This window comes from Mustela erminea, chromosome 11, assembly GCF_009829155.1.
Source record: "Mustela erminea isolate mMusErm1 chromosome 11, mMusErm1.Pri, whole genome shotgun sequence".
In the NCBI taxonomy this organism is placed as follows: Eukaryota; Metazoa; Chordata; class Mammalia; order Carnivora; family Mustelidae; genus Mustela; species Mustela erminea.
The window spans coordinates 44,183,606-44,208,269 of record NC_045624.1 but is presented as its reverse complement, the minus strand read 5'-3'; the positions used below and the strand labels follow the sequence as shown (position 1 = coordinate 44,208,269).

Sequence of the window (24,664 nt, the reverse complement as noted above, 5' to 3'; positions counted from 1 at the left end):
GATTGAGCCCTGCATCGGGCTCTCTGCTCAGCAGGGAGCCTGCCTTCCCCCTCTTTCTCTCTGCCCGCCTCTCTGCCTACTTGTGATCTCTGTCTGTCAAATAAATAAATAAAATCTTTTTTTTTAATTGAAAAAATAAAAATAAAACACTATTCTTTGATGAGAGTAATTAACATTTGCTCTGTCATGTGTATATATAACTACAAGCGGTTATAGAAAAATGCTAATTATATTACTCCATGATCTATAAACAAAAACACTGTGCTGCTCTGTGCCCTGGCTTCTGCCTCTACCCCCTCATCACCATCACAGCTGAAGTGGTGGTTTAGAAACTGGCGTACATTAGAATCACCAATAGCGTTTGCTGGGACCCACCCCGAGTTTCTGCTTCAGCAGACCCAATAAGGAGTCCAAGTACTTGTCTTTCTCACAAGTTGCAAGGACCCCACTTTGAGGACAACTGACCTAGATTGCTACCCCTATGTCCCTCGTGCATAGAAATTCTAGAGCTTCCACTGTTGAAGATAAAGTTCCAGTTTCTGCTGGAACAAGTGGGAAATGAAGATGTACAGTCATTAAATGCTGCTAGGGTAAGACCTAGAGCTCCATACAGGATCTGAACTTTTTAGAAATAGTTAGGGCTGTTGAAGACAAATGAGAAAATCTCCAGATCTAGTTCCTGCCCTATCCTGGGTCCTTTAAATGGCTCTGACTCATCCACAGCCCCTGCCCCCCACACCACTGAGCACCCAGCCACCAGCCACAGCCCACTGCCTCCGGCATCTCTCAGCCCTTCCTCCCACCCACTTTCTCTTCTCCTTGTTCTCATCACCATGGTTCCATAACCCATCCAACTCCAACTCAAGCTCCTAATGCTTACAACGACCCTCCTCGTTGTGACAAGCAATTTCAGAAAGTTCTCTGGCCAGACTCTATCTAGCACTCTGTCGGATACGATTTTGAGTTTGCCCTGGGGTTCCACAATGGGTATCATCCTGTACTAGGTGCTGGCTCCTCTCTATCCCAACCCCAGAGCTCATCCTCAATGAACACCCCGATCTGCCCTGGCCCATTCTCCACCCAGGGAAAGGGATCATTCACCCTGATTACACACCCAGTACAAAAACAGCAAGTGACCTTCCTTTTGCTTTAACATCCATCTCCCCAGACTACTCCAGCTCTTCAATAGGATGATCTGTTTTCAACACTACCTGGCTTTTTACCTCCAAAAGCAGAAGTCGAATGGGGCTCCACTGCCTTACTACTTTTGATTCCACTATTTTCTCTTCAACCACAGCTCACCTCAGGGGAGAAAGCAAAGGAGGAAAAACTCCACAGTGCTGCTGCCCAGCTACACAAGCTTTGAGGCCAGACCTCCCGCTGCACAGGCTCTTTCAAAGCCCTGGCTGCCTCCCTCAAAGTCCGGGACACTGGATGCCTGCCTCCTTCAAGGCTCCTTGCACACCAAATTCTGGGCTTCTGCTGCCACACTGTGGCCACATCTGAGCACTGCATTGCAGCCTTTAGTCCCTGAAAAGTTGTATTGCCTTTATTTTTCTTAAAAAAATAAGTTATCTTCTCTCCCTATTAACTTCCGCTTCCTCCCTAAATCTCAGCGAATACTTGTCTCCTCCAGGAGGACTCCCTTGAATCCACTCCCACTCCAGATAGGATGAGGTCTCCCCATATGGCTCACGTAGCTCCTGGTACCGATCTCTAGGGTTTCCCTCCACATGCTATATTGGAACCATTTAATTCTGCATCGTCTGATCAGACTATGGGCTCTCTGAAGACAAACTCACTCCTGTGTGTGTCTCTAGGGCTTGCCATAGACAAGTCCTCAATAAATATATGTGAAAAGAAGGAGGGAGGGAGAGAGGGTGGAAGTCAACGGGAGGAGGGAGGGGGACAGGAAGGGTGGTAATATACAGTGACAATCTCCCGTACTTACCGCGCACTGAGTGTGCAGACATTGTGCTTCGTATTATTTATCCCGGGCTATCAGGGCAACATCTGCCTCAGCAGCCCCAGTGTCAGGCAGTGACTGGTCCACGAGGGGCCTCCTGGTAGCCGTGTCAGCCACTTAGAGACACGGATTCCAAGAAGAAACCCCAGCGTGGGCTGTGTTGCAGAAGCGACCAAATGAGGCCTACAAGGCTGGTAGACCAGCTGGCCAGAGCAGGATCAGAAACCAGGGCTCAGAGAAGCTAGATGTTTTCATGATTCCTACCCTCTACTTCCCTTGGTTCTCCTTTAGGATTTCTTAATAGAATCAACACAGCTCATCTCTTGCAATGTAGGGAAGCCAAGAAGAGTATATTGATTCAAGCACGGGCAAAATCTATACAGAAATGAGCCGCATATTCCAGGGCCATCGGAATCAGGATGTGAGAGCCCCACCCCCCAGGGGAATGAAAACCTTGGGATGACTTGGGAGGCCCCAGAGCCAGCTCCTTCCTTCCAGCCCGGAGCTCTCTTCTGCAGACCACCCCTCCCCCACCTCAGGAGGTCCAGATTTCACAGCATTTCCAGCCTGTGTTCTTGTTTCCCACTCCCATTGGGCTGACATCCATGCTGGGCAGTGCACACCACAGGGTCTGACGCCTGTGTTAGCGGCTGCCAACACTGGAGAAGGTCACAGTATTCATCTTCAAACCTCCAAAGAGAAGTCTGTCATCCAAATCCTTCCAATCTCCCCAAACTGAACATTTCATTCCCATCACACCACAGCATCAAGGTTACTTTCAATGCGGTTAAGCGAAGTGTCAGTCAGGCAATACTACATTAAGAATTATTTTTTCCCCGCACGAGGTCCTAGGTTCAATCCCCAGTTCCTCCACCAAAAAAAAAGAAAAATATATATTTTTTTCTTCCTAAAGGCCACCTAATTTTCTTCCTCTATTATCTGCTATGAAAAGATTTAGGAACTAATGATACCATCTGATCCCCCCCACCCCCAGAACATGGCACAGTCCAAAAGTGTTTTTCTTTTCTTTCTTTTTTTTTTTTTTTTTTTTGGTTCCAGAAACAGCCCAATTTGACTGGTTTGCCACTAATTACTTTTTGCCTATATATTTTGCTTCTCTCATGTCCTCACTTATCTTCTATGAATAAGCTTTCAAGTGACATATCATCCCTCCAACCCAGACAAACAATTCAGAAGTGGTGGAAGCTATTTACAAGCAAAGTCAACCTCTTCTGTCTGGAAAGGGACCAGCTGCTCCAGCTGTCATTCTGGCTTCACGGTGGTAGGACCCTGGTCCATCCCCTTCCTACGGATCATAGTGAGCATCAAAACACCAGGCAGGAGCACCTGGGCAGCTCATCAGTTACGTCTCTGCCTTCTGCTCAGGTCATGATCTCTGAGTCCTGGGATCAAGTTCCCTGCTCTGCTGGGAGTCTGCTTCTCCCTCTGCCCTTCCCGACTCCCTGCTTGTGCTCTCTGCTCTCTCTCTCTCAAATAAATAAATAAAATCTTAAAAAAAAAAAAAAGCTCCAGGCACCCTCACAGAGGTGGGAGTACCACAAGGCAGGCAGAGTGGTTGGATTACAATTTCGGCTTATTAATTTGCCTGACTACTGCTCGGGAGATAAGGAAAGGGACTAAAAGCATATTCATCATTCTTGTTGAGTTGTGGGATGAGATACTTATTTGGGGAAGTAAGGTTCCAGGTAGGAGGGCAGTGAGAAATGAGTGTTTTATTTCACAGCTTCTAAAATGTGAGCACTTAATGCTCTCGCATTACCATGTATTATTACAGCTCTATAAAAACCATTTCTAGGAATCAGTCTCAAAAGTTTTGAAGCCTCCCCAGCAGAGCTGAAAGGCAGAATTTAGAAGAAGGCCCTGTAGATAGAGAAATGATACTTTCAGTTCTAGGCATTGAGGCATACTCTGGTGGTATCCACACTCACGACTTGATCTACTTTATGCAAACTACGCAGTGATTAGGAATTTGTGTGCCATGACTTCACAAGTAGGTAACCTTTTTATAAAGGAGAGAAGATGGGTATGAATTTTCTGGTTTCCAGATGGGAAAACCAAGACCCGGAAATTTTCACCCGAGCCGTGAAATTACTTGAAGCAAAAGCCAGCAAGTACTGATGGTGCTGGGAAGAAAAATCCATCCATTTCGATGGAGAGCCCCACCAGTTCTCTGCTCCAGGCTTTGGGGGGCACCCCCACCCAGCCCCACTCAACCTCTGGTATTTCTGTTCCCTTGTTGGGATCTGGGTTTTCATTCCAGGGACAGCATTAATGGTCTGTGTGATTTGCTGATCACACTAGCACAGAAAACACTGCGAAGCGTTTGACTCTCCCATTATGATCAAGACCTGGAGACAGAAGAGTCGAGAGAAATTGACGGGGAGCTCCAAGACCCTTATGGGATCCCAAGGAAAACCATTCAATCTATCTGAGCTTCCAAAATGTCACTTAAAGGAGGGAAATCCTGTGGAGGCAGCCCCTAAATCACTTTGGGTGTTGATGACGGTTTCACACATGTGTGGACCTTGACGACTACGTGCATTTCACATACTCTTCCTCTCTCTATCCTCATAAAAAGCCCACCTCCGCTGCAGGGATTCCCAATGGGCAGTTCTCCAACTAAAACGTGCACAGAAATCACCTAGGGGTTTGTTCCATTCAAATTCTGATTCCTTGGGCCTGGGGCTCTGCATTTCTAAAACTCCCCAGGCGTGCTAGTTCTGTGGCTCCCAGGACCCCACTTGAAATAGCAAAACACTAGAGCACAGTTTGATAAACCACACATAGTTCTAAGGATTGAAAAGGCAAGAGCAATGAATAGCTCACCCGCGGTGGAGCTCAAATGAAATATTAACCCGCTGAAGATATTTTTTTATATGACTCTTTTATTGACAGTGTTCTACGGACACCTGGCAGGATTACAGCGGTAGAGCATGCAGGTTAAAAAAAGCCTCTGAAGGAGCCCAGGAAAGGAGTGAAACAAGATCTACTCACGGGAGAAGCGGGCAAGGGGTCTGGCAGTCTTGTCTCCAGCTTCATTTGCAACTGGAGAAACAAAAAAAAAGCAGACAATGCAATTAGAACAAGGCACATGGTCCACAGAATACGCCCAACTTACAGCTAACCCTCTGGATGATTTGACATTAAACTATGTTCGAGGATCTTTGTAAGACAATAAAAGCAACTTCACTTCTTTCTTTCTCTTATTTCTGGGATTGCTCTCAATGTCTACAGGAGGATAAATGTCTTAATCATTTTGATGAGTGCATTTGAATAAAGCTGGAGAGGACCTAAACAATAACTCTTGTATCACAGTTTACTATGCCTCGAGGTGGTAACTGACTTGTACCTACGTGGGAAGAGGCAAGAATGCCTGAGTTCCAAGCCGGTTTGAGCTTCCTCTTATCAGACTCTCTTGAAACACATAAATGTAACCACCCCATAAATCCAATCTGCTCCGCATAGGAGGGCAAAGCCAAGACAGGATTTCAGAAGGTAACAACAAGATTAGTTTTTATTAGGAAGGCTGTTTATATTTAGATGCTCCCAAACAGAGAAGTTTAAAAGGGGCGAGGGGAGTGGAATTGTTCAGAGAACTGCTCTAGAAAAACCTTACCCTTAGAGCTTCTCAGCAAGGCATTTCACCCTCCTCTGAAATGTCTCTATATAATTTATCATGTGGATAGAGTCATCATGAAAATCCCCTATTTATGAACACCACCTTTGTGATTAAAAACAGAGATCGATCATCAAGTAGAAACACAAGTTTCACTCACATTAAATATCACTTTAATGCTCATAAGAATTACAGCTTGGTTGTTTTATATACTCATAGTAAACAGGCACAGATACTTGTGGTCAAGTTGAACAGAGCACCCAAAGCAATTAACTGGAAAAACCTGTTCATTTTAGCTTTAAAAAAAAAAAAAAAAAAAGAATCCTTTCACCCTCTCACAAAGGTAAAGATTTCACAGTGCACTACCTGTGGACAAATTTTAAAAGTGAATGGATCCAACCTGGGTCTACTTTTCTGTCATTTGCATAGCCCATTGTCTGCGCTGGCTTTGTAGATTACCAACAAGACATTACAAAAAACGACCAGCAGGGGGAGATGACATGGCAGCCTGCTCCCACTACCTCCCCGCATTTCAAAAAGAGGGCTAGAGAGGGAGGGAGAAGAAAGTCCTACTAAGGTATAGACATGAGTTTCCCTGGCCTTGAGTTCAAATGGTTTCCTCTTTAAACACCAAAGAACGCTAAGGAAAGAAAACAGAGCAAGGGTTTTTTTCCCAAAAATATTTGCTGCAGAAATTGATGAGCTGCTTTTAAAGTAGGAAAACAAAGACCACTGCCATTGCTGAAAACACTAGGATCCACTAAAATGTTCAGCTTGGAGAATGAGCATTTACCCTGTGGGAAGGAAGGGGACACCGTGACATATGACAATTGCAGTCACAATTTCACATGCAGCAAGGACTGTTTCCTCATGCAAGAGCTTTTTCTCCTCTACTCACCACCCCATACAAGGATGGGAATTGCTGACCCAGATCCAAATCTCACCAGGAGAGGCAGGAATCCAGATCTAGGCCAGTGAAGTATCAAGAGGGTTGTCTCTACTCAGAAAGAAACATGCCAGTGGTATTATTTTCCTAAACGCAGACCCAGTGCCACATTCCCTTACTCCAAGGTCTCCAGTGATGTCCCAACACTTACAAGACCTAATCCACTTAATGTGACCTGGTATGCAACACCTGGCCCCATCCAGTCTTCTCAGCTCATTCTATTTGCCAGAAAATCCACATGCTCTAAACACAATTCCCAAACCCTACACACACTCTCTCCTCCTCACTCTTGTTCGTTTTGCTCCCTCCTCTCCCCAGGGCCTCACCTGCCAACTTCTACTCATCCTTTAAGATTCAAGTGGAGTCATTTATTTCTGAAAAGCTTCCCTGACTCTCACCACAACTTCTCCATCCCATTGAACTCTGTCCATACACTTAACTCCCCTCCCAGACCACTGGTTCTCAAACTTCAGCAAGGAGTCAGAACCATCAGGAAGGTATGATTTAAAAAAAAAAAAAAAAAAAAAAAAAAAAAGACTGCAGCATTTGCTCAAATGTAAATTCTGATTCTGTGAATCTGGGGTGGGGCCTGAGAATGTGCATTTCTGACAAGTTCCCAGTTGATACTGAGGAGCTGGCCTGGGGACCATATTTTGAGAATAGCTCCTCTCAACTACAAGGTACCCCACCCAAGACAAGGAGCATAACTTTTCATCTTTTATTTCCAGTCTTTTGAACACTGAGCAAGTGCCACGTAGAATAACACATAGGTCAATATTTTTAGAACTAAATCAAGTAGACTAAATCCATACCACTGCCACAGATGGCTTAGCAGACCAAGAACCTAAGACTGGCTCCTAGAGGACTCTAAAAAGTCCCAGGTGTGTTGTTTGGCCCCCCAGTGTTTTTAAACAATTAGTAGTCTACATTTAAAAAGCAAGAGATTTCAGGGGCACCAGGGTGGCTCAGTCAGTTAAGCATCCAACTCTATATTTTAGCTCAGGTCATGATCTCGGGGCATGAGATTGAGCCCCACTTCAGGCTCTGTGCTGGGCATGGACCCTACTTAAGTTTCTCTCTCCCTCTGCCCATACGCCCCCCTCCCCCAAAAAAGACAAGCTATCAGATTTCAAATAAAAACTTAGCTTGTTGTCTTTTCTCAATAACTGAATAGCTATCCAGTCCAAAGCCCAGCAATGGATCACCGCCGAGACGCCCCTCCAGGTGGTTCTGCCTCCTGCACGGTCAGGAGGCAACTCTGTTGACTGGCACTGGACAACGTTCTCTATTCTGGCATGGTCCACAAAGCAAATGAAAACAAAAACTGTTTAAAAGCCTAAATAATGAGGGGTGCCTGGGTGGCTCAGTTGGTTAAGCAGCTGCCTTCAGCTCAGGTCATGATCTCAGGATCCTGGGATAGAGCCCCACGTCGGGCTCCCTGCTCAGTGGAGAGCCTTCTTCTCCCTCTTCCTCTGCCTGCTGCTCTGCCAACTTGTACTCTCTATCTCTGTGTCAAATAAATAAAACCTTAAAAAAGAAAAAAAGACTAAATAATGAAACTAAAACTCAATAGAGACCAACACTACAAAAAGTGGTGTGGCCAAGCTTGCTGAGCCCTCTGTGCCCAGCCCACTGACTGCTCAGACACATCCAGGCTTCTCGACCAACACAGGAGCCCTAGACCTCTGCTATTTGCCCTTTATTTTAAATATATATATATATACATACATGTATGTGTGTATATATATATATGTATATATATACGTATATTTGTATATATATATATACAGCAAGTCTTTTTTTTTTTTTTTTTTTGACAGAGGGAGATCACAAGTAGGTGGAGAGAAGGGGAAGCAGGCTCCCTGCTGAGCAGAGAGCCTGATGCAGGCCTTGATCCCAGGACCCTGAGATCATGACCTGAGCCGAAAGCAGAGACTTAACCCATTGGGTCCCAGGTGCCCCTCTACAGCAAGTCTTAACATCAAAGTAGATGTTCCATTCATCAGACCCTATTAGAGCTTGCATTTGGCAAAATCTCATAAAAGTGATTATGAGGATTTAAGGAAAGTTATCCATATCATACTGTTGGGCAAAATACCCAGACCTGTATATATCATTGATTCCATTGACGTTGAATTGTAGGGCTAGGCTGCATGTCTCTATAGGCAAAGAGAAACGAGTGGAAAGATGTGTACAAGATGTATTAATAGTTACTTCTTCTGTATGCTGACACTTGGGGAGATTTTTAACCTATTTTATACTTTTCTACACAAACCTAATAGTTTATGATAGTCGTGTACCAAGTTTATAATTAGAAAAATGTTTTATTAAAGGGATAGAAAACAATTAACTATTATTTGATATACATTAACATTTTAGATACTGTATGTGTATGTCTATTTATTCATACAAATTATTTTTTAGATTCAGTTTCCAGAGCAGTCTTGGATCACAAAATCCTGGGGACTTTCCATCTCTAGTCCAAGAGGACTCCCTCTAAGATTCAAGAGACAAGTCTCCCACTCTCCTCTTCAAGAAGTTCCACACTTTCTAGGTCAGGGATTTGCAGCCCTGGCCACACATGAGAATTTCCTAGGGAACGTCTTAAAATCCTGATGCCTAGGCCACACCCTGGCCCAATGAAACAGAGCCTTGGAGATGGGACCCAAGCTTCATACCTGTTAAGGGGCCCCCTGATCCCCCTGAGCAGCTGAGAGGCACTGATACTGTAACTTCACACATCGTTACCAAAGCAACATTTGGGAAGGAAGATGTGGCTCAAATTCCTTCAAAAATAATCACCCCTACTCAGTTCTTCTTTTCAGGATGTTTTTGTTTTGTCATCAAAAGCCTGAACAGAGATATGCCTCTGCATTAAGAAAAAAATCAACTGTTCAGACTGCAAACATAATTGTGGGAACCTATTAGTGAGCAACTCTTCACATTGAGAAGGGTTTCTTATAAAATGATTTAGGGGCGCCTGAGTGGCTCAGTGGGTTAAGCCTCTGCTTTCGGCTCAAGTCATGATCTCAGGGTCCTAGGATTGAGCCCCACATCAGGCTCCCTGCTCAGCAGGGAGTCTGTTTCTCTCTCTCTGCCTACTGCTCTGCCTACTTTTGATCTCTCTCTCTGCCAAATAAATTTTAAAAATCTTAAAAAAATAAAAAAATAAAAAAAGATTGCCTCCAACTTCCACCGGTGCCCTGAGCACCAACTATAAGCCCAGCACTAGGCAAAGCTCTGGGGGGACTACCATAGTAGATTTCACTCCAGCTTGACATACAAATAAGTTAGAGGGGAAAGGGATACCTCTCAGTCTGGGTCTATCTACCATGAGCTTGAGAACTGACTTAAAAATGATAATGATGATGATGATGATACAGATTCCTTGGTCCCAACCCAGAAACCCTGAATCAGAATTCCTCCAAGTGGGGACAGGAGTCTGGGTTTTAATCAATTTCCTCAGAAGCTACACTCCTATGAGAAAAGCAGCACTATAAATGAAGTACACCCTTGGTATGTGTGTTCTAGTGCACACTCCCCGCACCCCCAAAAAAAAAAACAAAATGGCCAGAAGCAAATCTGAAAGGAAGGGCTTGCCATGGCAACCGTTGAGAGAGAGGCAGGAGAGACAGGAAGTTAACTCAGAACAATGCGCATCCCAGCCCCTGACCATGAGGGCGCACTGATGTCCCAGCTCAGCTGCGAACAATCCAGGCCATCAGAACAGGAGGGAGGGTGGTCCAAACAGTTGTGGTGGTGGCCTGGGCAGGTGCACACTGCTTTGTAACCAAAAGTAGCCTCAAAAACACCACCACCCTTGTTTTGGAAGCTCTGGCACCTGGGTGAGTATAAACGCAGCTGGGGTACCGGGTGCGACGGCCAAAGCACGGTTAGCAAGCGAGCCGGGAACAAAATCTGGCTTCCTGAAAGGAAATCTGCCCAGTGCGTGGCCTGTCTGCTGCTTTGCCACAGTCTCTGAGGCCAGCCCAGGAACCTCTCGAGGGGAGGTGCTTTGGGAAGCCTGGTGGGTCAGAAAGCCAGGCACAAGGGACTCCCAGAGAAGAGAGCCTTAGAAGGAGGTTCTAGACATCTTCCTAAGTTACTACAAAAGATGAAGCTAGAACTGCTCACATTGCCTTCAGCTTGCAAAAACCCAAGCAATGGCAAGGAAAACTGGCTCAGTGCTGGGGAGCAAGAGACTTGGCCCAAGATCATCACATGTGCTTAGTTGTCCCCTTCTAAGTAAGGCCTTCCATGATCACATGACTAAGATCACAACTCCCAACTCCCCCTCTTGCCCCACACCCATTCCCCTTCCCTAGTCTACTCCTCCCCGCAGCACCGTTGCCTTCTCGTGTGCTCTGTACTTCCTTCATCGGGCGTTTTGCCTTCCTCCTGCCTCTACAATGGATTCTCCGGACCAGCACCAGGGAAGAAGGGCATGATCGTGATTCCATGGTCATGGTGATGTGAGCCAAACTCAGAGCATGGATTCTCCACCCCACCCCCAATGCCTAAACGCCTGGCACGCAATATTTATCATACAAGCTGATGACCAACCTTCTACCAACCTACCTCCCGGAGTACAATGGGCGCCAAGAATTGGAAGACGTGGAGGAGGAAGGTGAAAGGACGCTAGCACACAGGGAGCACTTCCATGGGCTCCACGCGCTCAGAAATACTGCGCAATATTTATCAAGCCCTGACCGAACTGCAGGTACCAGGGAAGGCTGTGAACATCCAGTCCCGGCCCCTGCCTTCACACCGAGACTGCCGTTCCCACGTGAAACGCACTCAGGCCACTGGAATTCAGAAAGGTCAGGTAACTTTTCTAAGAACCCGCAGTTGTGTGGCCGAACTCCAATTCAAAGCCAGGTGTACCTGGCTCCAAAGTCCATGTTCTTTCCGTTTAGCTTCTCTGCTTTCCAAGAGGGGCAGGCACACTGGAGCCATGCTCCGGAGAGGGCTGCACCTGGAGAAACGTCTTACTGAGGCCTGCCCCTCTCCCTCCAGCCCCTAGCCCGCCCCGAGAGCCACCTACTGGCCTCCAGAGACTGGAGGAGGTCACCTGCCCGGGACCTCCTACCTGGCACAAGCCCAGAGACCGTCAGTAGAGAGGGGTCCTTCTGCGAGGCGGGTGCGGGCGCCAGGACTCACAGCAATGGCATCCAGAAGAGGGAGACGCCAGACACAAAGGAAGGACCTTCACTGCCTTGTTCGTGGAAGAGCCCCAGCTACCAGCTGACTCCCCAACCCTCTTATATCCTCCCCAGGGAGAAAATAGGGACAAGGGAATAAGAACAAGAATCAAATTCATGTTGGCATGAGAAGCACTACAGCTCACAAATACAGCCCCAGGAGGCCTGTTCTCTTTAACGGGGGAAGCAACTGACATTCCAAGGGGTCAAGCGACTTGTCCCAAGATCAGGCCAGAGCCAAGGAGCGGAGTCGGAAACAAACCGTGTCTCCCGCTCCGGGCCCAGCATTCTCAGGAAAAGGGATGTAGTCAGTCTCTTTAACTCCCAAATGGGGGTGTGTTTGAGGGGGAAGTAAAGGGTCTGGCTTCCTTCTCCTCCCTGCTGGGTTTGGTAAAGATCAATGCCTGACAACCCCAGGATCCATTTTAAGCACAAAAATGTAAAAGTGCTGTGTTAAGGAGGCTTCTGAAGCCCAGTCTGACGCATGATCAAAGCCCGCAGTAGGTGGGCCAGGGAAGGGCGGACAGGTACATGGGAAAGTTCGTCAGCTTACATGGCACATCAAAGAACAGGGCCACAACATGCCTAATTCACAAAGATAACTGAGCTAAACATTTATCTAAAATACATTATTGGGGTTGCTTAAAATGAGAAACACTAGCTGTGTAATAACTAAGGACCAGATGAAGTTCTGCTCATTCATTACCTAATTTTATCTTCACAGCAACTCTCTGAAGTTATTGCTACTATTTTCCCATTTTCCAGATGTGGAAACTGAGTCTTTGAGAACTTGAGTAAATTGCCTGGGATGAAACTACTGAGTGGCAGAACTGGAAACTGAATCCAGTGCTTCGTTACTCCAGAGCCAGTGCTCCTGACCCCTGTGCTGCCTGTCACATCTCAGCACCCGAGTGTTACCACTGTTTGCTGAGCCCGACTACCACCCCGTCCTGGTAGGAGAGGTCCTTGTCTCCTGCCCACTTAGGCTCAAGTTAGGAGCTCACAGAGGAATGCCCCCTGCTCTCCTGTTTCTTACACAGAACAGAGCTCTGCAATCCAGCTGGAATTGGTGCCCAAATGACATAAAAGACATCACCACCCCTCAGCCTGTTCCTTCCCCCCCCTTCTATATTCAGAGATGCTCAGCATCGCCTCATTATACCTTCCGGGCCAATTTGGCTGTCAAATCGACTTTGAATCAAGCTCTTGCAGAAAAGAAAATAAAACCAATTTGTAGTGATGACTCATCAGGGCTGATAATTTGAGAGTGGCAGGGATGGTGCACCTTCCAGGCCTTTCTCTCCTAGGGTAACGGGCAAATCCTTACAGAGGGCGAGTTGCTTGCCAGAGGGCAGAACGGCTCACTGGTTCACTCAGCCTGGCGTGCAGTGAAACACAGACAGAAGGAAAATTATACAAGCCTTTGCCAATCTGAGAAGACTGCTTGGGAAACATTTTTCCTTTACTTTCTTTTTTTTTAATTTGGAGGAATTTGGGTCATATGGGAAGACTCATGAAATGAATTTCTTTTTTCCCTGGCCCTGATTTTATACATTTGTTTATTTACCTATATCCTACCTTGTTCCACAAATTATATTTTATTTCTATTTTGCTGTAGGCACCAGGCACTGTTCATGGAACAAAACAGGCTATTAAGAAAAAGTGAAATTTATTTATTTCAGTCACTTCCTTGCTTCCTTTTCCTGATCCCTCTTTCCAAGATGTTGGGTTTCAAACTGACTTTTCACAGCTTCCTGTGACTTAGATCAAACAACTGATTAACCTCTGTTGAGTCCCCCCTGGATCCCCCATTCCCTGTTGCTATGCTGGAGGCAAGGATGGACATTACAGGCCCATGGGTGGCCAGGAGTCCAGCTGAGACCCAAAGGTTGGGCATGGAGTTTCCTGACACGGATTACTGGAATTGTTACAAAATAAATGTATCACGGTGCTTGTATTTCTGTGGAAACCACCTGGTCAAGGTACTGGACCCTAACCTCACAGAGCCTGAGGCCAAGTTGGGGAAACATAATATTAATACAGGACCTGATCCAAATTCTGCCAAATGCTAAATGAAAGGTCCTTGTTCACAGAAGAATAAGAATCAGAACTGAATGAGATTAAAACCCAATATCAGGCTGGCTGTCCAAAGTGTTCACTAACTAGAGCTCACTCCAGACAAGGCAAAGAAAGGTATAGAGAAGAAGAGCAGGGTCGCGGAAATGTCTTACACTGCCACATCATGCCAGGCGCTGGTAGGAACTTTACGTCCATAATTTTCATTAATGTTCACACAAGCCCATGAGGTGAGTATTATTACCCCTATGTTCAGATGAGGGGACTGAAGCTTAGGAAAGGTAAGTAACTTGTCCATATCAGGGCTAGTAAATGGGAAAGCTGGGCTTGAAGCTGAGTTCTGTGAGCCATTCTGCTCCTTCCTCTGTAGTTACCAAAGCTGGAATGCATGTTAAAAGGCGTCCGATTCAACGCCGCATGTCCTGCTTGGATCCCCTACAATATCCCAGACAAGAGGATGGCAAGCTGATGCCTGAATCACCCCTAGGGATGGGAGTACAGCCCTTCTGGAGATGAGCTCCTTCACCTCTAACCCGCTGTACAATCTTAGCTCTTCGTTATGATGAAATATTCGGTGACAACTGTCTTGACCTCAGCCACTTAAGTCCTCTCATCCCCAGACTGACACACCCAGTCCCCCCTCATTTGACAAAAATAACTGGAGGCCTTCATCCACAAAAGTCAAGTCACTTAAATCATTGCCAAAAGAAGAGAATATATGTGTGTGTCTTTTTTTTTTTTTTTAAAGATTTTATTTATTTGAGAAAGGGGGAGCACGAGCAGGGCAGAAGGGCAGAGGGAGAGGGACAAGCATTCTCTCCGCTGAACAGGGAGCCCAATGCAGGGCTCAATTCCAGGATCCTGGGGTCATGACCTGAGTCGAAGGCAGAAACTTAACCAACTGAGCCACCCAGGTGCCCCTATACGCGTTCTTTTAAGTAAGCCTCAGCCACCCATTGCTGGAACAACATTCACCTTCACAGTGACCTTCAGGCTAAGCCAGATGCCCATCTTCTCAGGAGACAAAGGGCACCTGGGAACCATCTCCTGGACTATATAATCAGGAGTTGTCCAAGACTGAGTATTTTCCAGAAGGCTGCTTTCTGAAGCACCTCACCTCAGACTTTACTATGCATAAAAATCACTTGAGGATCTTACCAAAATGCAGATTAAAAAGAAGTGGGGCCTGAGACTCTGCATTTCAAAAAGCTCCCAGGTAATGCCGATGGTGTGGGTCCCGGGACCGCACCCTGAATAGGAAGGTGTTAAAGCGCAACCCACTTGGAAAAGGAACAGCCAAGCACACTTTCTAAGAGAAAGCGCCGGTACGGTTTTGAAAACATACACTAAGGAGTCTAACGTCCAATTCCCTTGGTTTCTTTCAGCAGTTTTGTGAGAAAAAACTGTTCACAGCGTGACTTTGAAACCTACTGAAGGACCAGACGCTGAGTGTCTGCATGTGAGAAGGGGGTCCAAGCAGAGAGGGAGACGGAAACTCAGACCCCTCCATGGGCCTGACAAAGAACAGAGCTGAACCAGAAAACCGCTCCCCACCCCGAGCAGGCCGCCAGCAGGGTGCAAAGCCCAAAATGAGCCAAGAGGCCCCCAGTTCCCAGGTAAGAAGTCCACGTCCAGGCAGCACTCGCTGGAGCTGCTCCGTTATCGTGCATGGTCCTTGCAGGACCCTGAGCCCCGAAGGGCTGGCGTGCACACTCAGCTCCCGAGCTTGGCTCAGGCACGTGCTGCCGGCACTGTTCTGTCCAGCAGCAAAGATCATCATGCTGTTACTGACCAGCTGCAGGCTGAGCCGATCAAAGGCATTGAACAAATAAAACTAGGCACACGTCACTATACCCTTGGACAGGAACTCAGATGCCCACTGAGCTGAGCTCCCCACAGTGGAGCCCGTATCTGCCAGGCAATTTCCCTCCAGCCTCGCGCAGGGCCTGCTGCACACAGGGCGGCTGAATGAAGGCTGGAGAAAGAGCGCAGGAAGCCAGGTCCGGCCATGAAGCCACAGAGGACCTGGGACAGAGACTGGCAGGCTGCCAGGACCTCTCCTCCTCTGCAGACGCCAAAAAGCCCCACTTCCAACCCGTAAAAGGCTCCTGGCTTGGCAATTTATCTTCTTGACTGGATGGAAGTTTGGGAACCCTTTGGGGTAGGGAGAGTCACAAATTGGAGGCAGATGTACTGAGTTTGGCAAGCAAGTGTTCAAAAGTAAAAGGTCTAAATTCCCTTGGGAACAGCTGGCCACCGTGGCATGAATCCCAGCCGCTCACACCAGCCGGGCTGCATCCTAGCTGCCTACCTGAGACCCGCGCATTAGGACTCTCGGACGGCACATGGCCAAAGAGGACTGTGTTTCTTCCAGAAATCTTGCTTTTCCTAGGCTTTCTCAGCTCGGTAAATGCCACCACCACCCCTCGACCCTCCTTTTTCCACCATAGGTGATCAGGACAAAAATGTGTGGTTATATAATTTCCGTTCCTTCCATCATACGCATAGCCCTTCTGCCAATAAGGCCTATAGCGCTTACCTCTAAAATATCTCCTAACTCCTACCACTCCTTCCAGCCCCTCTCCTAAAACTGGGGCCCAAGCACCCAGGGTCCTTTGTTTAGATGACCCCAGCATCACCGCAGGCTCTCCTGTTCCACTCTCGCCCCTTCTCCGTCTGCCACCAGTCCCTCAGACTGCACGGCTTCCCTGCTTACTTCCCTCCAGCACTCCTCACTGTGTTCAAATCAGTGCCTACACATCCTTCCCTGATCTAACCTCATGTCCTCTCATCTGCTACTTGACCACGTTGCGTAGCCTCCTTTCTCCCTCCCAAAGCCACCAAAGCTACTCCCACGTCAGTGCCTTCTCACTTACTCCTCCTGCTTGGAATGCTGTGCTATACCAGTAACAAGGATTCCAATAGCATTGGCTCCCCTTCCAGAACCTTCCATGCCCAGAGGCCAGTCTAAACATTTTACAGGTGTTAACTCATGTGGTTCTCTTCACGACCCTAAGGGGTAGTGCTGTTGTTATCTCCACTTAACAGAAGAGGTACCTGAGGCACAGGGAAGTTAGGTGACCTCCCTAAGGCCACATAGCTTGTAAGTGGCAGAACCAGATTCGTTACTGTGCAGTCTAGTTCCCGGGCCTTGCTCTGGGCTACCTCATACCCTGCCTCTTACAGATCTCGTCCTTTGCACAGCAGCCCCTCACCTTTCAGGTCTCCACCCCAATGGCGGGACCCCAGAGCCTTCTCAGACCCTCACCCTCTCTCAAGCACCTATCGGCATCTAGAGTTAAAACACTTCTCCATCACGGACACAAGAGGGTATAAGCTCCCGGAAGGAAGCTTCCAGCGCCTTTATGTTCTGTACCCCCCAAACTCAGAATTGTGCCTGGCCCAAAGCCTCCTCAGCAATAATGAACGAGCCCACTGCCTGGCTTGTTACTGGCTGGCCTCTGAAGGCCTCTGAGTTTTCAATCCTCCATCTTGTCGTTTCTTGTGTATTATCTGTAGTCTCCCCACGGCCTGCTCCACAGGACAGAGTCCAACCCCGGGTGCCAAGGTCCCACACACTGTGGCCCCAGCCCCCCTGCTCTAGCCTCAGACCCCACCATTTCCCACATCCTGAGTTCTCTACCTGGGGTCCCACTCTGGATGCTTTTCTACCCCAGGCCTTTATTCATGCCCTCCCTCGACTTTCACGTCCATCTCCCCTTTCTCCAACTACCGGATGCCCATTCACGCATCACGAGCCAAATGCAACTGCCCCGAAAGAACAAGTGGCTCTGTGATCCAGCTCCTGTCCTCCTGACACCAGCTTCCTGTCATGACAGGTGGAGAGACTGCAGGCTTTCCAGTCAGACGGACCTGTTCTGGAACGCTGGCCCCTCTGCTGTGTTCCCAAACCTGTCCAAGTCATTTTCCTCACATGCACTTTTAAGTCACAGCACTTACCTCTCAAGGTTGTCCAGGTGAAAGCTGAAATGTGGGAAACACTCAGCACCACCTGAACCCACAGTCAGGGTGAGACGCCCAACGAAAGGCAAATGATGGGGTCAGTGTTATTTCTTTAAGGCCTAGCTTTCCAACAATATGTGTGTTCTATGAAAGTAGGGATGCACTCTTAATCCTCTTCCTATCTTCACACTATCTTCACAGCTAAGTGCACACACGACACAGGAATCTCAATAACCATCTTCTGCAGAAATGCAGGAATGGTATCTTGGGATTCTGGTTCCAGATAACTCTGGGATCACAGGAGGTCAAAACCTTGCTCTGGTCCTTTCGTTTTAGTACTAATAAGGAAAAAACCGAGAGATGGACAAAAACTGTGCATACAGGATCTTATGTTAGAACTGACTTAGAAAAGGAAGCGAGGAAGACCCAGTTGTGGTCTCTGGGAGGAGGTAGCAGAGGACAAGCTGGAGATGAAGAGCACTCCCAGGGAGCTGGCCATTGTGCTCAGCTCTATTAATCAAGAAAAAAAACTATTAAACCATACTACAGTCTACTGGTGAATGAGCAAGAGATGAGGCATTAAGGGCAAACCAATCATTACTTGTTTTCAGAGAAGGCGGCTGCTCAGCATGTCACGGCCGCCTGGCTGGATGAAACTTCCACAGCATCCCCACTAAGAGGACATACTGCGGTAAGGCGAGGAAAGGTGGCCTCTGTGCCTCTAGAACGCACATTACAAACCTTCAAGGGACAAGCCTGACGTGTTTTCCTCTGTGTCTCCCTTTGTAGTTTCTACAGAATTCCTTTTTTTTTTTTTTTTTTTAATTTAAATTCCATTTGGTTAACATATACTGGATTATTAGTTTCAGGGGTAGAATTGAGTGATTCATCACTTACATATAACACCCAGTGTTCATGACATCAAGTGCCCTCCTTAATGCCCGTCACCCCATCCCCCACCCACCGCTCTTGCAGCAGCCCTCAGTTTGTTCCCTATACAATTCCCTCTTACTCTTCCCAGCACACACACTGAGCTCACATCCCCCGACTGCCTGCTGGGCTGTGGCAGTTTTCACCTTCTTCCGCATAGGGTTTTTCTGCTAATGAGCTTGGAGTCTAGTTAAGGATTGGAATGAACACTGTGACAGAAAAGTCCAGGGCACTCTCAAGAGAGAGAAAGGTTGTAGGGGTGTATATTTTAGATTAGGGGAGCAGAGTAGAGCTCTCTAACAAAATTAAATATAAGCTTGTGGTGAGATTTGAAAAAAATACACTGCCTTAGCCTCTCCCCACTCCTCAGCTAGCCTCTGCACAGCCCTGCAAAAGGGGACCTAGAAAGAAAGGACAAAGGGAATGGGAACAGCCAATGGCAACAGTTGTGTCTACTCGTTTTGGGAAGGGTGTTAGCAAAGCTGTGTCATGAGAGTCATTTTCATAGGACTGCAGACCCTGATGGCCACTGTGGTTTATCACGGTACAGAGACAAAGATCCGGATTCAGGATTCCAGGACTCGATGTGAATGCCAGCCTCTCTCTGCCTGGTCCTGACTCCCTCGTTCAGCCTCTAAGGGCCAGAGCTGCTTTAAAGGCAGGATACATGTCCCGCGTTCCTCACGTTGTTTTAAGAAAGGACTAAATGAGCTACCTCATAAGAAAACACTCTGTAGGTGCAACCACTCTGGAAAACAGCATGGAGGTTCCTCAAAAAGTTGAAAATAGAGCTATCCTATGACCCAGCAATTGCACTACTGGGTATTTACCCTAAAGATACAAATATAGTGATCCGAAGGGTCACGTGCACCCGAATGTTTATAGCAGCAACGTCCACAATAGCCAAACTATGGAAAGAACCTAGATATCCATCAACAGACGAATGGATAAACAAGATGTGGTATATATACACAATGGAATACTATGCCGCCATCAAAAGAAATGAAATCTTGCCATTTGCGAAGACGTGGATGGAACTAGAGGGTATTATGCTTAGCGAAATAAGTCGATCAGAGAAAGACAATTATCAAATGATCTCCCTAAAGTGAGGAAGTGGAGATGCAACATGGAGTGTTTGGGGGGTAGGAAAAGAATAAATGAAACAAGATGGGATCGGGAAGGAGAGAAACCATAAGAGACTCTTAATCTCACAAAACAAACTGAGGGTTGCGGGCGGGGGGAGGGTGGTGGCGTTATGGACACTGGGGAAGGTATATGCTATGAAGTGTATAAACCTGGAGATTCACAGACCTGTACCCCTGGGTCTAATAATACATTATATATTAATAAAAAATTTAAAATTTAAAAAAAAGAAAAAGAAAAAGAAAACACTCTGTAAATTATAAAGGGATGAGGCTTTCAACATAATTTCTGTTCCCACTATGAAATTTTATATTTCAACTAATACAGAGAATTCTAATGTTTTACTCCCCTGGACAAACATTGTGACCCCTTTATTTATCTCTCCATGTGCCATTAACGGAATGTTTGTGTCTCCCAAAAATTCATACACTGAAGCCCTAACATAGAGGTGGGGTCTTTGGGAGGTGAATGGGTCATGAGGGTAGAGCTCCCATGATGGGATTAGTGATCTTATAAGAAGAGGAAAAGAGATCACACCCTCTTTCTTGGCTATGTGAGGATACAACAAGGAGGCAGTTGTCTACTAATCAGGAACTGGGCCCACTAGTGCCTTGATGGTGGACTCCCAGCCAAGTGCAATTCTCCAGAACTGTGAGAAATAAATACTTACTGTTTAAACCCGCCAGTCTATGGCTTTTTTGTTATAGAAACCTAAGCAGACTATGAGTTTGTATTTTTTTTAATATTTATTTATTTATTTCTGCTGAGTGGGGAGCCTGCTTCCTCCTCTCTCTCTGCCTGCCTCTCTGCCTACTTGTGATCTTTCAAAAAAATAAATAAATAATCTTTTAAAAAATATATATATTTATTTATTTATTTATTTTTAGAAACAGAGAGCATGAGTGGGGGAAGGAATAGAGAGGGAGAGAGAGAATTTCAAGCAGATTCCCTGCTAAGCATAGAGCCCTAATGTGGGGCTTGATGCCAGGACCTTGAGATCATGACCTGAGCAGAAGCCAAGAGTCGGATTCTTAACCCACTGAGCCACTCAGGTGCCCCCCAGAGTCCATATTTAAAATAAGTAGATATGATCAGTACAATAAAGGTTAGAAATGCAGCCAGGTGAGAAGCTAGCTGAAGGGGCCTGATGATGAAGGGGGCTGAGAAGATGAAGGGTGCACCTTGAGACATGATGGTCAGGTAGGGCCTCTGATGAGGAGGAAATCTGAGCAGGCACGCACAGGAGGTGGGGATGTCCAGAGAGAAGCACAGCAGACGGCAGATGCAAAGGCCCTGCAGTGCAATGTGATGGCGAGAATGCACATTGCCGCGCCCAGCACATAATAAGCACACAACAAGCAGGAGCTCTGTGATAATGACTATGCTTCTCACTGCTGCCAAAACAGCCAGTTTCCATTGATAAATGAGCTGAAGAAGCCAAGGAAACCCAATGCACCACAGCAGACGCTAGTTAGGCCCCATCGGATCCTAGCCTCCAAGTCAGAATTCAACTCTGGGGGCTCTTTCCATGCTGCTCCTGAAAACAGCCACAAGGGGGCAGAGGCCATTAAAGAGTAGTACCTGCACAGGAGGGCGGCAGATTCGCTCTATTTCGTCTTCAGTTGGATCCTACCTCTTCCACACTTGCCCTCTCCCCGGCCCCAAACACAGCCTCTGAGGAGAAGAGGTCTCTGCAGGCGTCAGATCGTGCAGTCACTCAGCTCAAACGCGCTGAACCCCTAGTGTGTGTTCAGCTCGGGGCCAGGCACTGGGGACACGGAGCTGCATCAAGGTGACATCTTTGCTCCTGAGGAGCTCACTATTTGCTGGGGAGCTAGGGATGGAGAAAAAAAACTGAAGCAGCACCAGGGTGGACCCCAATGCAAAGTGCCCCAGAAACACAGAGGGGAGGACATTCTCAGAGACAACCACCTTCCATCCCTGCCCCGGGCTACATGAGCCCCGCGTCATATGTTCTCATTGAACTCTGTTCCTTTCCTTCTTTTCTTTTACAGTGTTTATGAAAACTGTGATGGAATCATGATTTGGGAAATGAATATCTATCTTCCTAGTTAGACAGTGGGTCCCATGAGGCAGGGACCTTGTCTGTCCTGTTCACAGCCACATTCCCAGCACCTAACACAGGGCTGGCATGTGTCTGGGGCACAGAAGGACACCATAAATAAATGAATGCGGCTGAACACCAAAACACTTCATTCTGTTGTGGAAACACACTATCAGCCTCCAAGATGGTTCCCCTGAGCCTTGCCTCCTCATGCTCACACCCTTGTGTGTTCTCGTCCCACAATGCGTTAGGACAGACCACACGATGAACAGATTACTGTAAATGGGTGCTCTGTGACTTCCAAGTATTGGCCATAAAACATCGCTACTCACACCTTTCTTTGTCATGGATCCCTTGCTCTGGGAGAGTTAGCCAGCCAAACCATGAGGATACTCAGGCAGCCCTGTGGAGAGCGCCCTCACCGTGGAGAACTGAGGCCTCCCGCCAAAAGCCAACATCGGCGGGCCAGTCATGTGAGCGAGCCACAGGGAAGCAGGTCCTCCAGCCCCAGTGAAGGCTTCAGGGGCCTATAATCCCAGCTGAGGTCTTGAATGTGGCCTCATAAGAGACTATGGGCCAAAACCCACCAAGCTAAGCTGCTCTCTTCCTCTTCTTAGGACACTAATCCAATCATGGGGTCTACACTCTCATGACCTAATTACCTCCCAAAGACAAACTTCCAAATACCATCACTTCGGGCTTCAGCATATGAATTTTGGGAGGACAAAAGTGGCAGTCCCCAAATTCAAAGCAAGAGGAATTAACACCAGAGCTGGCACTCTTCCCAACACCTCTGTTAGGAGAAATCCATGACCCCTCAACCAGGCGCCTCAGCGGCCTTCATCCCAGGTCCCGACTCAGTGGGTGAACCAGTGCTTCTGCCCTGCCTGCCAGGTGGAACAGGAGGAGGCATGAATAGCTTCTGTCTCTCCATCTCCAGGGCTACCCTCGGCCAGAGGAAATTCCTCATGATCTGTGCCATTCTTCCTTTCTGGCCTCGGCTCTCTTGAGCCTCCCCACTGCCTCGCAACAGTGACGCTACTCTGTGCCTAGGTGATCACCCTGCCACTGGGGGCCCTCCTTCCCTCCTGTAGGGCAAACAGAGGTGGCATCCCAAGGCATCCTGGAATGAACACCCAAGACAGCACAGAATCTGAGGCAAACTGACAGGACGAACACTAGGCTGCTCTTTCGGAAGGGGGAGGTACCTTGGGCCCTGAAGCCCACATCTCAGGAAGACTGTTCCTGTAAAAATAAAAAGGAAATTTATACTTCCAGGGCAACCACTCTGTATGAGCTATGGGCATTTTACACATATGTCTATCCTCACCATCATCCTGTAAGATAGGCATCAGTATCCTCTTTTTTCAGATGAGTAAACAGAGGTCTAAAGAGGTTAAATAAATTGCCCTAGGACACAGACAACAGCTGTGTATACCTGGACAGGATGTGCACTGCATAATTCTAGGGAGCGGAAAAAAGTGACTTCAGAAGGGGTATAGTTTTCCAACTCATAACAAAGGCATGTATGGTTCTACAAGATAACTACCAACCTCCTGGTCAGTAGTGGTTAGATCCTGCATCTACCTGACTCCAAAACCCTTGCTCTTTCTACCAGACCTCTACCTTCCTTGGGATAACCAGCAAAGATGGTGCCACAGACCATCCCTGCTGGAAAAGATGTTGGTAATCAATAACCTACCTCAAGAACTTCCCTCTGTATTGGAAGAATACAAGGCCCAGAGAGGAGAAGTGAACTCCCCAAGATTATACAGCTGGGTGTAGCATAGCTGGGGCTTGCAACCGTGCAGCTGAAGGTAGGTCTGGCCCCACTGGAAAGCTGTTCTAAGAACAACCATAGAGAATCAGAGCTATATTATCTAAGCTAGTCATCTCAACTCTTTTTTCAATCAGTATCACATTTTTGGTTCTAGGTGGAGGCAGAGAGTGAAGGATCTCAAGGAAGTATCCCTCACCAGACAATTTTCTGAAGCCCAAGCTTAAAAGAGGGTTGGAAGGAAGTAGGAACTGAAAGGGCCAGAGCTCAGAAGTTTCTCCAGAATAAGCATGAAGTGCATTCCTCTGCAGGCTTTCAGGTCCTGGGAGGGAAAGTGTTGCTAAGTGGAAGCTTCTAGGTGCTCCCTAGTGGCCCTCCAGGCAGTTGGCAACCACCTTGCAGGGAGAGCTCAGATTCTGCACAGGCCTCACTGGGAGCCCATGAACACCACGGCGATGGCCCCTAGGCAGCAACCCAGTTCTGCCCAGGCTCCAGCCAGGGTGACCGGAGGAGTCAAGGGAGAAAGAACACAAGGAGGAAATCCGAGCACTCAATTTGCTGTTCTATGGAAGATGCCAATTAAAGTGTTTCACCCTTTGGGGCTGCTGTTCGGCCCTGCTCCTGTTGGGCTGCCTCATGAATGGTCCTTTCTTACCACTTCCCACCCCGACAAGGCCTCCCAATTCCCTTTCCAGACAATGTAGCCCAATTTAAGCTCAAAGGCATGATAGCCTTAAAGACCTCTAGAGTCACAGAGATCCCCACTTTGATACCAGAGTTCAGGAAGACAGGATGACTGCCTAAAATCACTTAGCTGGTCTGTCCTGGCTCAACCACATTCATGAGAGGACATTTTAAATATCCCTGAAAATGCTCCTTCTCACCTTATGTGAACCTGGTCCACACACTTTGCTACACGAGTCCCTGAGACTTCTCCCATACACAGCTGGTTCAGAACCA

The 24,664-nt window shown here is 47.3% G+C and overlaps 1 protein-coding gene across 3 annotated transcripts in view; it reads right to left on the bottom strand.

Annotated features, from left to right (window-relative positions):
• PDE1C (phosphodiesterase 1C) overlaps positions 1-24,664 on the bottom strand; it is a 582,509-nt gene that overhangs the window by 400,576 nt on the left and 157,269 nt on the right. For all 3 annotated transcript variants that reach the window (XM_032304733.1, XM_032304738.1, XM_032304734.1), the window contains one exon: positions 4,982-5,032. In XM_032304733.1, coding sequence (XP_032160624.1) covers positions 4,982-5,032 — 51 coding nt within the window. The remainder of the gene's footprint in view (positions 1-4,981; positions 5,033-24,664) is intronic.